The 17,209-nt window shown below is 36.4% G+C and overlaps 1 protein-coding gene across 8 annotated transcripts in view; it reads left to right on the top strand.

Moving 5' to 3' along the window:
• PKP4 (plakophilin 4) overlaps positions 1 to 17,209 on the top strand; it is a 237,356-nt gene that overhangs the window by 134,377 nt on the left and 85,770 nt on the right. For all 8 annotated transcript variants that reach the window (XM_049615607.1, XM_049615606.1, XM_049615605.1 and 5 more), the window contains exon 3: positions 106 to 218. In XM_049615607.1, the coding sequence (XP_049471564.1) occupies positions 106 to 218 (113 nt within the window). The remainder of the gene's footprint in view (positions 1 to 105; positions 219 to 17,209) is intronic.

Here is a 17,209-nt window from a genome sequence, read left to right as displayed (position 1 = left end):
TATACAGTGCTCTGTTATGGATATGTTCCTATGTTTCCTGTGACACACATTAATTCACATATCTGTCTTGGCACCTTATATACCTTTTATTTCCTTGAATCACAGGAGCTTCAGTTTCAACGACTCACCCGAGAACTGGAAGTGGAAAGGCAGATCGTTGCCAGTCAGCTAGAAAGATGTAGGCTTGGAGCAGAATCCCCGAGTATCGCCAGCACCAGGTACAGGGCTGATGGCTCTATCGTTTTACATGCCTTCAAGTTACATGCCTTATTAAGTTGTCCTGGATGCAGCAAATGATTCTGTTAGTGTTGTCACTGTTAACTTGCCTTTCTGAATTTGACACCAAAAATGTCAATTTATTCTAATTTGAGAAGCCTCTTGCAATATTGATTATCCTTCAGTCCTGTGCTTGAAATGTTTTATGTGGCATTGGTAAGTTTCTGTAGCAAAAGCTAGTATGCTGCCTTTAGAAATTTGAGTTCTCATATGTAGATACAGTTAATTACTAATTACTTGGTAAAGCTAATTGGCTTTGAAAGCCTGGCATTGATTTTTTCAAATAAGAAATATTTCTAAAGGATAACATTTAAGTAGCTTTTAAAAATGTCTCCAGTTGACCTTGAGGTTTTCTACAACTCTGTAAAACTGCTATAAAGAATAATTACCATATGAAATAATTTAGTGTATTCACATAATAAATTCAAAACCAGTGTATTGTTGGAAAAAAAGCATGTTTAATCAGAATTACTGTTTTCTGTTTAAATAGCCTCTTAAGCTATGTAAAAACATCATTACTATAAAATTATTGCTATAAGAATGAAGTGGTGAAATCACTACTTATCCTATTTGTGGATTTCCTTCTTGTTAATTACATATTCTAGTACAGCCTACCATAAAATAACTTCTATTACTTACATTTTTAAGCTTGCTTTGTTTACTCTTGCATAGGAATGTACCCACCGTAACTTGTCTCTTAAGTTATTTCTAACATCATCATTGTTCTACTTTTCAGTATCTTCTATTACTCATGGCCAAGAAATCCTTCTTGGTGAAAGAGTACTGCCTGTTGTTTCTCCTTTCAGGCTAATTGTTGCTATGGATTTAAAAAATATTAGGCTGATAAATTGTGTGCTTGTGAATCTTTTCATCTCTGACCCTTAACGTTTGTGTATATTGGTATGTTTAGTAAGACATAAAGCATACAAATAAGATTAATAAAAATTTTTAAATACAAATATAAAATTATGTGTTCATATTTTAGTTATCCAGACAGTTATTTTTATAGGAAGGGAAATTATAAGCAAGGTATAAAAATGTAAATCAAATATTTCTAACTCTGGCTTTGTGGTACTCAATGAAATAATTTATCAAAGAAGTTAAAATTGTGAAAAATTAATTTTGACTCTATTCAGTATTTTTAAAAAGCCATCTGTATCTTTAGCACCAAAAAGAGCAATTCACAACCTCAGTAATACAGTATTGTATGTTTCCAAAATGTACAGGCCAACAGATTTTAAAATATATAATTTGATACTAACAAAATTTAATTCAACATTTAATGAATTCATTTAGGGCTTTTATTCTGGCAATGTAGCTAATTAAACTAACATAGAATTTCTCTTGATAAACCCCTAGAAATACTTGATACATCATAAGCAAGTCAATACCTAGAGGAAATGGCAAAATAGAAAGGAAAATCCCCAGGTCCTAGAAATAAACTGAAAGCCAGAGCCAGAAGCACTTGAGCTGTCTGTACAGGAGACCTAGGGACAGTCAAAACCCACCCCACTTCCATGTAAAAGCACTAGAGTCTTGGATTTAATACCCATGCAGGGACCCAATAACGAGGCCTGGTATAATTTGAAGGTGGTACATGTGACCTTAAGATAGCTGCATTAAGCAACCTATGACCATTTCCCATCGCAGACTCCAAGCTTGTACCACGTGTGGGTTTGGAGTCCAAGTGTAATTCTTCACATTATTCAGGAATCCCCAGCCGAGAAATTGACATCACTAAAGATGAGCTCACAGCCAGATATTATAAAACTTGAGTCAAAAAAAAAACCTCAACAGTGAGTGAGAATCAACTGGCAGAAGAGTATGATTTACAACTTCAAGAATATGCTATCATTGGAGAGAGTTTGATAGTGTGCATAGGACAACAGGTATAAGGATGTGCATTAGAGCATTGTTTGCAAAAGTGAAATATGAGAAAGAATATAATTATCCATCAGGATGGAAATGGAAAATAAACTGTGGATGAGTAAATGCCAGAACAGTTAAAATAAAATAATTGGTTTACATGTATCAACATGGACATCTTTGTAAAACAGACTCCTGAGTGAAAACCACAAATTGCAAAAGAATAGATGTAAGAGTATATCATTATGAACATTTAAAAAAATATATGCAGCAGTACTATGAAATATTTAAACAGTATTTGATATTGTTTATGGATGTATGCATGTGTCGTAGAAGTATAAAAAGTATTTTGGAATGACACCAATTTAAGATAGTGGTATTTCTCAGAAAGAAGGGAGGAAGAAGCTATCAGAAATTAGGCTTTAGCCAAATCTGTAACATGTTATTTAAAATTGCCATCTATAGGGGCGCCTGGGTGGCTCAGTCGGTTAAGCATCTGCCTTCGGCTCAGGTCATGATCTTGCAGTTCATGAGTTCAAACCCTGCATCGGGCTCTGTGCTGACAGCTCAGAGCCCGGAGCCTGCTTCAGCTTCTCTGTCTCCCTCTCTGTCTGCCCCTCCCCTGCTCTCACTGTGTCTCTCTCTCCTTCAAAAATAAATGAACATTAAAAAAATAAAATAAATTGCCATCTACAGCAAAATGACATAATATTAACATATGTTAAATAAGGGGTGGATATGTTCATGGCTATTAGATCGTTTTCTGCACTTCAATTTTTAAAGTATTAAATAATTTTAAGATTATATAGTTGAATTAGCTTATTCCTAATTAGTTAGCTAATCTGTTAGTAAAAATACATTTTATAATATTTACTCTCTGTGATTTTGGTGCTTTGTGTCTAGATCTCAGTGCCTAGTGTGGTGTGTGGCATGTCACTGGGTTCGGTCGGTGACTTTGGGGTAAGTGAATGGATCCTGCAGAAAGGGAAGCTGGTTTGACCAGAGGAAGGGGGAAAACGTGCACAGAGGTATATAGGATTCCACACTGTGGTTATACTAGAGCGCCAAGAGGCTCCCGTGTCTAGGATGTGTCCTAAAAAGACCTGATAGCTTATGAAGTTGGGAGGGTAAAGCTGGCATTTGATCGTGGCGAACAAGGAAAGAGGGTGATGAGAATCTTAACCTATAAGGGAGACCTGTGGAAAGTTGTTTTTGGAGGTAAGTGTCCTGGCAATGTAGGGCCTACATAGTTCAGAATGAAGAGAGACCAAACAACAGGACAGGAATCTGTTATGGAATTTTAGGGTTATGAGTAAGCCTGGTTTTGGCACTCAGTGAGATTGCTAAGAATCATAAGTGATCCATTTTGATTACCCTACTCCAATCTCACGCTGGATTTTCATGTATTCCTGATGCCTCCCGTGTAATGCTAACCCTTCCCTACAACCTTTCCCAACTTTCTCCAGGAAAGTCACCTCTCTTCATCTGAACTCTTAACTGTGCCTTTGTTAGCTTTCCTGTGAGGTGGTAAGTACCACCCTGTCCCCACAACCCTGGCACAGTACCTGGTGCTCAGCGGGCAGGCACTCAGACAAATGCTCATTGAATGAATAATGAAACTTAATGAAGCGCAATGTGTTTTAAGCTCATCAAGTTAAGGATGCTTTATCATGAGGGCATCTAGTTGGCATCTTTGGGTTTCTCTCTGCCCTTTTTCAGTGTGCTTTTCAGTGGACCTTGAGAAGCCTGTTGACATAATTACTTTGCTCTGTGACCACCAGGTTTACACACAAGCAAGGAGCCCATTAGAAAACAATGTTAGTGAGGAGAGCATAGGTTTTGGTCACTTGAGAGATCCCCCTGTGTCTTCCAGTCCCCACCAGCTGTTCATCTCAGAGCAAGATTCTAAAGAAACACAGAAATTAGCTCTCAGACCCAAACCCTCTTTCCTGTCAGCCATTTCTGATTTGCTCAAAGGAAATTAAAAGTGGGACCACTGCTTATGGTCACAAAGTAGATTCAGGACATTCTTACATGAATCAAGTCAAGTAAGCAACATGGGGGATTTGACAACCATCTGTCTTTCATATCATTTTATTTAGATCCTGTGTCAGAGTTGGTAAGGTGACCGTAAGATTTTCTTATGTTTCCTGGTCCGAAGATGACATCTTAATAACTCAGAGGGAAACGAAAAGCATATTTTTATTTACTTTTTCTGTTCGAAGCATTTGCCATTATTGGCCTCACCCTGTGAATAAGATGGAGGCGGTGGCATGAGGTCGTATTTAATAAATGGTTGTTCTGTTGTGCCAAATAGTACACTATGGAGTCCTCTCCCAGAGGAATGGCCCTCCAAACGAGCAGTTTGGTTTCCTTACACTTGCAGTACCAAAGATAACTTTTTAACCCATGCCGTGAGATATTCTCATTTCATAGGTGGAGAAACTGAGCCTGTGCTTGTTTTTATTTAGGAAGTGTCCTAAAAAAGTGAACAATTGCCATTGGCAGTTTACTTGTAATATGCCTTTTTGAGAACTTAAAAACAAAACTCATTAAAAATCATTTTAGGGGCGCCTGGGTGGCGCAGTCGGTTAAGCGTCCGACTTCAGCCAGGTCACGATCTCGCGGTCTGTGAGTTCGAGCCCCGCGTCAGGCTCTGGGCTGATGGCTCGGAGCCTGGAGCCTGTTTCCGATTCTGTGTCTCCCTCTCTCTCTGACCCTCCCCCGTTCATGCTCTGTCTCTCTCTGTCCCAAAAATAAATAAAAAACGTTGAAAAAAAAAATTAAAAAAAAAAATCATTTTAAAATCTTAATGATTAAAGTAATTGCTTAGTTTTTCTATTAAGGCCCCTTTGGAAATCTAGTTCTAAACAAGGTTAATAAAAACCCCATTTCTGATAGGATTTCTCATTTGCTTTATTTACTACAAAAAAGCCCTAATAACCCAAGCAGTAGCAACATAGAATGATTCTTCATCTGGAATTGATGGTGCTTATATCCTAAGATGATATGTGAAACCAAAAATAATCATTGTGACTTTGAAAAGCCTACAGTGACTTATGAGATTAGTTAATAGAGAAGTTACGGCCTCACTGCTTTGTGCCCAAGTACACTACAGTTACTTGTGCGTTTACCATTACCTGTGTATTTAGTATTTCACCTCACTGAGGGCAGGCTGTGGAAATACTTCATAAGGAAGTTAGAACTTTTTTTCATATATACTGAGTATAGTATAGTTGTTTATATATTTAATATTCACTTCATTTAAAGTGGGCTATGGAATCAGATAATAAAGAAGGTCTCACTTTTTTTTCATTTGTTTTGAGTACACCGTAGTTATCTATGTATTTAATATTTTCCCTCATTCCAAAAGCATTTGAAACATCTTTTAAAAATACAAAAACCAGGGGCGACTGGGTGGCTCAGTCGGTTGAGCGGCCAACTTCGGCTCAGGTCGTGATCTCGCGGTCTGTGAGTTCGAGCCCCACGTCGCGCTCTGTGCTGACAGCTCAGAGCCTGGAGACTGTTTCAGATTCTGTGTCTCCCTCTCTCTGACCCTCCCCTGTTCATGCTCTGTCTCTCCCTGTCTCAAAAATAAATAAAACATTAAGAAAAAAAATTTTTTTTTAAAAATACAAAAACCAAAGATGGAGAGAGGAAATTAGAGCAAATGCAAGATAATTAGAAAAACAAGATGAAATCAAGGTTAAAATAGTATAAGAAATGTATGTTGTTAACATTCCACGCATTCGCTAAAAGTAGGGAACCACTTTGGCTCTGAGTGACCTAGTACCCATCCTAAAGAGAGAAACACTAATGAATTGTATGATTCAAGTGTCTCTAGTATAAAAATAAACCAGGTTGCTCAGGAAAATCTGCCATTCCTGAGGCCGGGACTTGAGTGGTTTCTCCTGTGAGTCAACATTGAGGGGCCACTATATGATGTGGCAAATAGCGTCCTCGGTAGTCTCTCTCTGAATTACAAAATCAGACTGCTAGGTCTCTTTCTTCCATTGTTAAATGGGAGTATAAATGGATAGAATAGCGCCTTACCTGGAAGCAATTCTCTAGGAGGCCAATTCTGACACTAGTTAGACTCAAAGCTGAATTTAGCATGTATAGATGGAAGGGTTAATTTCAGGTCCTCCAAGCAGGCAGCATGCCATGAAGACTGTCTGCCACGCCTTTTACAGTCATGGGTGACAATGGGTGCTGAGATGTGAGATATCCTACGTTAAAGGTCACTGTGCAGGTACATGGTGTGAGTGCCTTAAAAAGGGGCATGACCCTCATGGGATGCTGAAGTGTGTACGGCTCATTGTAGGAGAATCTCAGCACGGGTACCTCAGGGAAAATTGCCCTTTAAACCTCTTGCCTCCCATGGACTAAGCAATAACCTTCAAATCCAAATTTTGATGAGCATGGAATTTTATTATATTTCCCCTTGCATCCCCATCATCAATGGAGTTTCATTCTAACTCTAGTCTAGCTTAGATTTCACTGAATAGAGTGACAGTAGAAGGTCCCAGTGGCCCTCAGTGAGAGGCCCAGCTCCTCACCCTCAGATTTCCCCTGCCCACCTATACTCCCAATGGTTAGAAAGGGCAGGGGTGGCCAAAGTATTATTCTCACTCTGCTTTTGGGTTTGGGTTTTGGTTTTGGTTTGGTTTTTACTGACTGTGGAGCTAAATATGCTCATTTTAGACAATTTGTAAAATTCAGGAAATTAATAAAGAGAAAAATCCATAATTCTGCCATTCAGATAACCATTTTATTTTCTTTTTTAAAGTTTATTTATTTATTTTGAGAGAGACAGAGACCGTGCAGATGGGGGAGAAGCAGAGAGAGCGGGAGAGAGAGAATCCCTCTGCTCAGGCAGTGCAGAGCCCTACTTGGGGCTCAAACTCACAAAACCGCGAGATCATGACCTGAGCTGAAACCAAGAGTCTGAGACAACCAACTGAGCCAACCAGGCGCCTCACCACTTTGCTTTTAAGTTATGTTTATTGAAGTATAATTTACTTACAGTAAAATTCACCGTTTGTAACATGCAGCTTTATGATTTTTTAGCGTTTTGGCTTGTAGTTTTGTAACCATCACCATATAGAACATCTCCACTAACGCCAAAAAGAAACAACCACTTTTAAATGTTTGCTACATTTCATTCTTTTGAGAAAAATTTTTTTTATCTTTTTAATTTAAGGTTGAGGTAATTCCCCTAACTTTTGGTTTTGTCTTGTTTCTAAAGTCGCACTTCGATATGCCAGGCCTCATTTTTAATGGCCCTCTCTGCCTGATAGCTTGAGGCTGAACCAGTGACCTAGGGATGTTAATTCAGCAGTGGTTAGAGATCATTACAGCCTAACAGGGGCAAGGGGCACGGTGTGGGTGGAAGACTTGGTCAGGGCAAATACTACAGGCAGATTCAGCTTTCAAGTGTACAGACACATTTCATGTTTCACATTTCATGCAAGCAGAGGAATTACACAAGTCGTTCAACTTGTTGTGTAACAAAACTGTGCAAGGAGAAGAAAATGTAATTGGAATTGAAAAGTCGATAAATGAAAATATCATTTTCGACTTCAACAGGCTACTTCTGAGATTTTGTTGTACAGAATTTCAAAACTATACCTGAGTGCAGACTTGGGATCTTCCCATTCATTTCCCAAAACTAAGTTACTTCTAGACAAGTTGTAGATAGTGAAAGAAAAAGATTGTTTCTTTAGGACACATAAATTGGTTCCATGTATTTTATCTTATACATCATAGTTTGTCCATTTATCAAGATGAAACACTAACTTTTCCTTTGCATTGAAGTCAAAAAGAGATTCTTAAAAAATGGACCTTTAATTGTAAGAAACATTAATAGCAACTTTTGGAATCAAAATACAGTTTCTCAGTTTTCATTTTGATTTTTATACATTGTCTTAAATTTTGATGACCCTATTTGGAAGCGTTTGGTTCTTTCACATTGTCCTTTAACTGGCTACTGCTGGTGTCAGGAAGTTATTCTAGACTTGGAAAAATCCTGTCCATACCAACTGAATGGGGGTGGGGGGGAATGGGTAGCGATATTGAAATTAAATAACTTCACACTCTTCCCAAGATTACCTCTCCCTTTCAGTTAGTTTAAAGCCCTGCTAAAATAGAATTCTTTATGGTTTCAAAAAGGTCATACAGTCTTGACAAATAGTCTTCTTATGGCCACTTAAGAAAAGAACTGTGTTATTTTTTAATGAAAAGATTTGATTCCGCACAGCCATTCAGATTTTTTTTCCCACACTTTATAGGGTCATCTGTGAGTGCCCATCAGGCTTCCATTGATACTATTAAAAATTCTAAAAATGTTTTAGGCTGACAGTAGCAAAAAGGGCCTTTTCATGGTTCATGTCTTTTCTTCAGCGAATATTTTCAAGTCATTGTGAGCTAAACCTCCTCAAATGATACATTCTTTAAAAAATGAAGGGTCTTTGAAAAGATTGAATGTTTGTGCCTTGACAGTTTATTACATGTTAAATGTACCTCTTCAAGAAGATGCCTGATAAAGTTCTGTCCCTTTGACCTTCAGAGCTCTCACCAGTCAAAACCTGAGTTTTTTAAACAATAGTTTTATTGAGATATATTTTTAGAACCTAAAATTCATATTTTCAAGGGTACAATTTTCACAGTTGTTCACCCATTACCACTGTTCCATTTTAGAACATTTTCATCACCCCAAAAATAAGCCCTCTACCCATTAGCACCCCGTTCCCATTCTCCCTTCCCCACAGCCCCTGGGAACTACTCCTCCGTTTTCTGTGTCTGTGGATTTGCCCACTGGACATTTCCTATATACAGTATCATGCAATATACGGCCTTTTGTGACTTGGCTTCTTTCACCAAGCATGCTGTTTTCAAGGTTCATCCATGTTGTAAGCATGTATAGTACTCAACCCCTTTTTATTTCCAAATCATGTTCCATTGTATAGATAGATATACCCCATTTTGTTTATTCATTCACCAGTTAATAGACATCTGGGTTGTTTCTACTTTTTGACTATTGTAAATAATGCTACTATTGTCTTGGGTGTTAAGAGGGGAAGATCCCAAGGGTATTGCTGTAGGCATTCTTAGTTTGGGGGTCAGGGAGTGGCAGAAGTTTTCCTTAGCCTCTCCACCCATCCTCCCACTCTCTCATGAGAACTCGCCTTCTGTCCTTTCTCCTCTGCTTTCTCTTATGGTAAATCCTTGTATACTGCTGCGCTAGTTGTCTGTGTTGAGTTACTACTTTAAGTGTGTAGTAAGAAAAGCTATTTGGGAATCCTGTGATATTCACCAGAATATAATTCACCCAATTCCATTCCTAAATGTTGTCTTTTAATGGTCACTCTCTCTTAATGGTCAAACAAATAAAAGATCTCTGATTTCACTTCTAATTCAGACCAGATGAAGAATAAACTATATGATATTGGAATGTAATTATCAGAAACTCTCTTGGGGATCTCTGCAGTGAATATTTATGAAATGGATGCTCTTATGAGTAGATTTAGTAACACTGAACTTTTATGATGCAACTGCTACTATAAACAGAGTAAAGAGTACCACATCTGAAAGATATAAATGAGTCTGTGGCTGACCTGCAGCTCTACAGAAGTCATTTATCTGGAGCAGTTTACTTAAGCACATTTCCTCCGGAAGGCATTTTAATTAATACTTCTCATTGCCATTCCAGTCACAAGCCAATTTCATCTGGGACTTACAAATCCAAGTGACAACTATCTCTACTGATTTGAATTAAACTTGTATAAACTAGGTCTTCTGCAGGGCATGTGAGCCCAAGGTAATTCAACCAGTATTCTGTTAAGCTAACCTATTTTAACCTAAGAACGTGACCATGTAGAATGTGGATTTTAAGCCAAGTAGTTTTTATAAGAGTGTCTTTATGGACATTATACAACAAAATGTTTTAATCATAGTAAAAAAATATTTCAAAATGAACTACCTATTTCTTAGACTGAGCATTTAAAAATGTTAGGTGGGTGATACAGCTAGAAGGAACCATGAAAAGAGATCAAGTTTATAGTTAGCATCACAGTTTGAGATTATCTTTTATTTTTTTTAATTTATTTATTTTGAGAGAAAGAAAGGGCAAGTGGGGGAGTGGCAGAGAGAGAGGTGAGAGCGAGAATCCCAAGCAGGCTCCACATTAACAGCACAGAGCCCAACATGGGGCTCAAACCTGCGAACCATGAGATCATGACCTGAGCCAAAATCAGGCACTTAACTGACTGAGCCACCCAGGCACCCCAAGGTTTCAGATTATCTTGATTCTTTCACTATATTTGATTAAATATGGAGGCAGCCCAAATGTATCAATTTTCCTAATTAATGAAGAGGAAAATACTTTTTAAAAGTCAGGGGCCCATGCTTCTAAAATATATGTATCATGCCATGATTTAATTGTCTTTTAAAACACCATTTTAATTAAAATAACATTATTTCATTTTCTTTAATTTTTCATAGTTCACATTCTGTAATTACTATTCTCAAAATATATAACAGTGATTAATTATTCAATCAATACATTAATTATATTACCAGTCCTCACTCTGTCATTTTTTTTTAACTATGTATGTATACTGGTAAATTATAAAGTAATTTAAATAGGCCATACAGAGTATATTTCAAGATACTTCCTGAAAAAAAAAATTGACCTTTACTGCTTCATAGGAATTAATAATTACTTTAATCATATATCTTCTTTTTACTATCATTTTGGGTTTTATCTGCATCTTTTAATCTTGATCTTGAGAAGTGTTAGAAGTACTAAGAAGTACAGAGAATGACAAAAACTCAACTACTCACATCCCGGAATTGAAAATTATTGATAATTCATCACATTGGCCTTTTTTATTTAAAATTATTTTTAAATTCAAGCCCTCTTTGCCCATTCTCTCTTCCCAATAGCTGACCACTAGTATATAGTCTTCCAGTTTACTTTGCATACTTTTATGTCCCATACGTCCTTGACCAGTATTGTGTGTTGCTTTTTTAACCTACACAAAATGGTATAGTGTGTGTATCATTGTGCACTCAATATTTTTCTACTCAGTATTTAAGATCTATCCATGTTGGTATGTGTAGGTCTAGTTTATGTTTTTAACTATTGTTGTGTATATATATTTCTTAGAATAATAAACCGGCCATTTCCTTATTGAAGAACATTTAGCTTCCACTTACCAATACTTTAAATAATGAAACAGTGATATCTCTTAGTTTACACATATAGAGTTCTGGAAAATATAGCATTATAAGTAGAATATTAGGGTTATAATGTACATTTTTCAATTTTTCTAGATCTTCCTGAATTGCTTTCTAAAGTAGCACAACAACTATAACCTCTCAAGCAATATGCGGAAAAGTTCCAGGGTGTGTGTTCTCTGTTTTTCTGTTTGCTTCTTTCTTTGGCCAACATTTAATAATAGGCAGGATCTTTAAATTGTACCAATCTAACATTATCTTATTTTACTTAGCATTTTCTTGATGACTAATGGGATTGAGTATTTTCGTATCTTTATGATCCATTTGAGTATTATGATCCATTCATATTCTTTGCCCATTTTTCTAATGAGTAATTTGGCTTATTCTCTTTGGTTCTATCATTATTTTTTTTGCACTGAAATAACTCTGAAATGTACATGTTAAAATAATACAGGTCTTAGTACATTACAACACTAAAAGTTTACTATACTAATCTGTTTTTAGGATACAAGTCCCTTAGTATCATTACTAGGTATGTAGAAGTTACATATTCTATATAGGATATGTAATAATTGGTATGTAGTAATGTAAACATTAAATATGTATTAATAATATAAATACGTAAAGATGAAATAATAGATACCTAATTGTCCAAATTTGCAGTTTAGGGTAGGTGAAAGCCCAAACAGATGATACGAACATTGCTTTCTATTTCCAGATTTCCTTTCATGATTCTTTTTTTTTTTTTTTTTCCTCTAAACTCACTGAGTAAATATGTATACCTTTGCTTTACTGTAGAGATATAAAGATCTAAAAGTCTGGAAATTCCCAGCCTGTAGAAGGGACCATTGTGCATAACTAGCAATATGACAAAGCACCTTAGTAGCAGCATAAAATATAGGTTTATATTTTATTATTTTTAATTTTGTAAAGAGCTCCGTGATGATCAGATTACATTCTCTGTCCTGTCTCTATCCCAGAAGGCTTTTATTTGGTGTCTTTGATTCTTATATTATTAGGTTAAAGTACTTCTTTATATTATAAGGAAGAGAACAATAGTCGTTGGGCACCTATTGCATAACAGACACACCCATTATCTTCTTTTTTTCTTTCCTTTTAATTTTTTTTATGTTTTATTTATTTTTGAGAGCAAGAGAGACAGAGCACAAGCAGGGGAGGGGCAGAGAGAAAGGGAGACACAGAATCCAAAGCACATTCCAGACTCTGAGCTATCAGCACAGAGCCCAACATGGGGCTCAAACTCACAGACCACAGATCATAACCTGAGCCGAAGTTGGAAGCTTAACCAACTGTGCCACCCAGGCACCCCAGAGACACACCCACTATCTTAACTGTTCAGCAGTGTTTCCTTTTTGGTGTTTTGTGTTTTAGTTTGCTTTGGTTTTAATTATTACTATATACCTGAATTTATCATTAGGATGATATTTTCCCCCACAGATAGCATTGTTCTTTTGGTTTTTCCCCCGGGGTGTCAATAAGTGGTGTGAGAAGACTTAAGCATCCCACTTACATCCACTGTACCACTCCCAATAGTTACAGCCTATATCAAATGGTGCCCTTAGCCCCGTCTCCACTGCCACTGTTTTGTCTCCTATGGCAATTGCAGTGGTTACCATTTATAGTTTGGTCCATCACAAACATGTTAAAAGAAGTCATGTAGATATTAAAGATTCTAGGAAACATTCTTGAACAACATATTCCCCCTAATGTACTTTCTGGAGTTCGTTGTTTAAGGGGGAAAAGTTTGCTATTTCTTCATCTAATCATTTTAATCTCTGTGATGAAATAAAGGAAGTTTAGTGTTAAGTTCACATTCTCATTACCATTTGGCAGGTTAAGGACATGGAGCAGAAAGACTGATATAAGTAATGAGATGTTCCTTTAACCCTTCAGAGAATTACTACTATATACAGCTCTAACCCAATGATGTATGGAAAAGGAAATAGAGAATGTGATTATCTACCTAAAAGTGAGTGCCATCCATTAGTGCATTTTCAGCAGTTGATCAGCTTGCCCTAAAAATGGATATGGCTTGTCTGCCCCCCAGGGGAAGGAGGGAGACAACCTACAAGTTTGCCAGACTTTGTAGTGACTGAATTGTCATTAGGGCTGTCCTCCCTGAGGCTTCACAGTCTATTTAATAACTAATAAATAGACTAATAAATCAGTCTAATCCGCTTGTTGCATGGGTTTTTCTATTCTCCAGTTGTGTTACTCTATTAAATAGGGGGGAAAACACTTTTGAAACTGAAGAGGAACAAAAGCCTGTACGCTACAGATTTTCACAGCTAAAAAAATTTATATTAAATAATTACACATTTTAGCCACTGTCACATAGTTTAGATACAACATTTGGTTTGCATTAATAGACTCCCATAATCCAAGGAGGAATGACTTTAGGGTATATGTGTGTGCTTATTTCTTTTAGCTTTGTTTTTATTGAAAAAGAACAAATAATAGCCGGTTACTCGAGGATCCTACGACTTGTCATCTCTGCTTCAGAACATGTCAATTAAAGGTTGATCTAACCCCAGCTTCAGTTACATTATCTATACAGGGATACTTGAGGCACAGAGAAAATTCAAGTAAAATTATCAACCGTGATTCAAGAATTTAGTTGCTTAGGAAGGACAACACGTGATCTATATCTGTTTTCTCAGTGGTATTAGCAAAATACTTTTTAGTAAGACTTACTGGTAAATAGTGAGTGAAACAGTATTGTATCCCTATGAATGTAAATATAAAGGTAGAAAGTAATTATTGAGAGAAGTAGTACATTAAGAATATGTCCAGAAGTTAAAAACTTGGGTGAACTTCGCAACCACTGACAAAATAATATATCTAGATCAGTGATCATGAACAGCAGTTAAAATCATTAGCTAAAAAGATGATGGGAAACTTTACACTGAATGGATCAGGCTGACAGCATCTGAACCCATCAATCTATTCTTATGTTAATATTGCAAAACAGGAGATAGTCAGAAATTATGACCTCCTGATGTGATGCAATTGGAAGAACATAACGTCACTTGTGATACATTCTTGCCCAAGAATTTCTCAGTCATCTGAATATAAATACCGAGTCATAGGAAATATGGAGCTGAGGGAACATGTTGAATGACAATGTGCTGATGCATCAGCCAGATCTTTCTGTTGGGCAGATGAAATTAATTTCAAACAGGAAAGAAAGAATTAAGAGAGAGGGAAGATGAAACCAGACCTTAAGAGAGATGTATTTTAGAGACCAGCATCCAAATATAATGTGTTGACCTTGTTTTGATTAGATTCAAACAAACCAACTGTGTTAAAAAATTGAGGGACTCCTGGGTGGCTCAGTCAGTTAAGCATCTGACTCCTGATTTCGGCTCAGGTCATAATTCCAGGGTCGTGTGATCGAGCCCCACGTCCGTACTCAGCATGGAGCCTGTTTAAGATTCTCCCTCTCTCTCTCCCTCCCCACCCCCTGCTCCTCTCCCCTGCTTGCCTGCTCTGTCTCTAAAATAAAAATTAAAAAAAAAAAAATTGAAACACGGAATTTGAATATGACTAGATATTTGTTGATACTAAGAATTTTACTATTAATATTTTAGCTGTGATAATGTTATTGTGGTTATGATCTCTTTAAAGTATCTAGAGGTACATCTAAAGTATTTATTACAGAAGTAATAAGATGTCTGAGAGACTTCACTTCAGAATAATCTAGTAATGTAAAGAAAATAGTAGGTAAAGCTGGGTAATGAAGATATAAGGGATTTATTATAATCTGTTTTCTTCTTTATACACGTGTGTGTGTGTTTTAAATATTGCATAACAAAAGTTTTTTTTAATGTTAAGTGATTGAGCTCTTTATTTTCTGAGTGAAATTATGGTTAAAATTTATCTGTTTCATTTTTACAAAATTGAGATGGTTCTATTTCTTAACATTTGAGTGGTGGATGTTCTCTTTAATAGTTCAAATAAAGACTATTTAAATTGAATAGATTATGAATCTTCACAGAGTGCACCACACATTTCTTGCTGCCTTTTCCATCAATAATGTTGGCTTATTATGGCAATGAATGGGAGGGCACTGAAAGGGAGAAGGAAAGATAAAGCTGATCAATCACTTCTTCTGTCATATTGCAAACCATTGTCCTTTTCATTCATATCTCTCAAAAGAATAATGCTGGACATGAAAGCTAGAAATTTAATACAGTCTTGCCCAAATGCTTGCCTTGTCTATTTGCCATAGATTGCCTGTTCAACCACTGAACAGTGTTTATGGATCACCCTTTCTGTATCCAAAATGCTATTTTAAGAGACTTTATCCTGACCCTCCATTATCATTGTTGTCATTCCTTCTCATTTGTTCTTTTTTTTTGTTAATTTTTTAAAGTTTATTTTTTGAGAGACAGAGTGCAAGTGGGGGAAGAGCAGGGAGAGAGGAAGACACAGAATCTGAAGCAGACTCCAGGCTCTGACATGTCCACACAGAGCCCAATGCAGGGCTTGAACCCACGAACTGTGAGATCATGACCTGAGCCGAAGTCTGAATACTCAACTGACTAAGCCACCCAGGCACCCCTCTTTCTCATTTGTTCTAATAGGCTTTTTTCTTTTTCATTCCCGTTTGGTAGTTTGGAAACACTTACATGTGGGGGATAAACAGAGAAGAGATAAACAGAGGGGATGTGTGACAAATTAGGGATCTATGAGAGCTTTCAGAAGACTTTTAAGCATTCTGGAACCACTTTCCTAAGTTCCATAGGTCTTACATAGAAACATAGCATATACTATGCCAAATGTTGACTGTATCCTTGTGTCCATTCTTTTTTCAGAACAGTTATTGATGATCCTGGGTCTATCCCACGTGTGAATTCATTCCTCCTTCAGCACTAAAACAGCTATTTATGGTGCTTGTCCGTGAATTAAGAACTGAAAATGCTGTTACAGTGAGAAACATAATTTTTTTCAAAAAGCAAAGGAGAAATTTAATATATCATGTTCTTTCTTTTAACACTTATAGTGAAAATAAAAGTTTTTTTCAGAAGTTAAAGAAACTTTACTGTTTATAAAAATTAAAAAAATCAATCCTTTGGCTGATCAATGGAAAGAAAGTGAATATCGTTCTTTAGACATATGCCAAATTTGATAGTGTCTTTATATGAGTATAAAGAATTGTATGTGAATAAATCATTTGCTTTTGAATGTCTAAATGGGATAAATAATCAGGGGAGTACATGCTTAATAAAAAATTTAGGTTTTTATAATTTAAAATTCCTTTTAAGTAAACTTTTATATTGGCTTTTCAAAACATTTTAAAGCCTAAAGTAAAAAATGAAATTGTATGCATCATAAACAAAGCTATTTATAATGATGAGTTTTACGGAATTTGGATGCCAGCCAGTATATCTTACTACACATCTCCACAGCTTAGTTCTTTCTGTGTTAACGCTGCTCAATCTCCTGCAGAGCAAGTAGAAAAACAGGACCCTTCTCCTGCTCCCTACCAGTGTAGCTTTTTTTTTTCAAATATAAGATTTAAATTGTTTTATACATTTCTAAAAAGAGTGTGTTTTTGTGTGTTCTTTCTCTTTTTTTTATTTTCCATCTTTAAAACTGTTTCTCATTTCTGTTTTTTTCACCTTTGGAAGGTTTTGGAAAGAACAGAAGTGAGGGAGACAATAGCAGTTTTTAGACCATGGACACAAAAAATTTGCAGTAGCCCATCTATTCTAAGGCTAAACCTTTGCCTAAATAGCACCCTAAGTCATGGCACAATACTTAGGAAAGAGAGTCTGGTATTGTGTTTAGCCATTTTACTATT

This window comes from Panthera uncia (assembly GCF_023721935.1).
Source record: "Panthera uncia isolate 11264 chromosome C1 unlocalized genomic scaffold, Puncia_PCG_1.0 HiC_scaffold_3, whole genome shotgun sequence".
Classification (NCBI taxonomy): Eukaryota; Metazoa; Chordata; class Mammalia; order Carnivora; family Felidae; genus Panthera; species Panthera uncia.
This window is presented reverse-complemented; position numbering and strand designations above follow the sequence as displayed.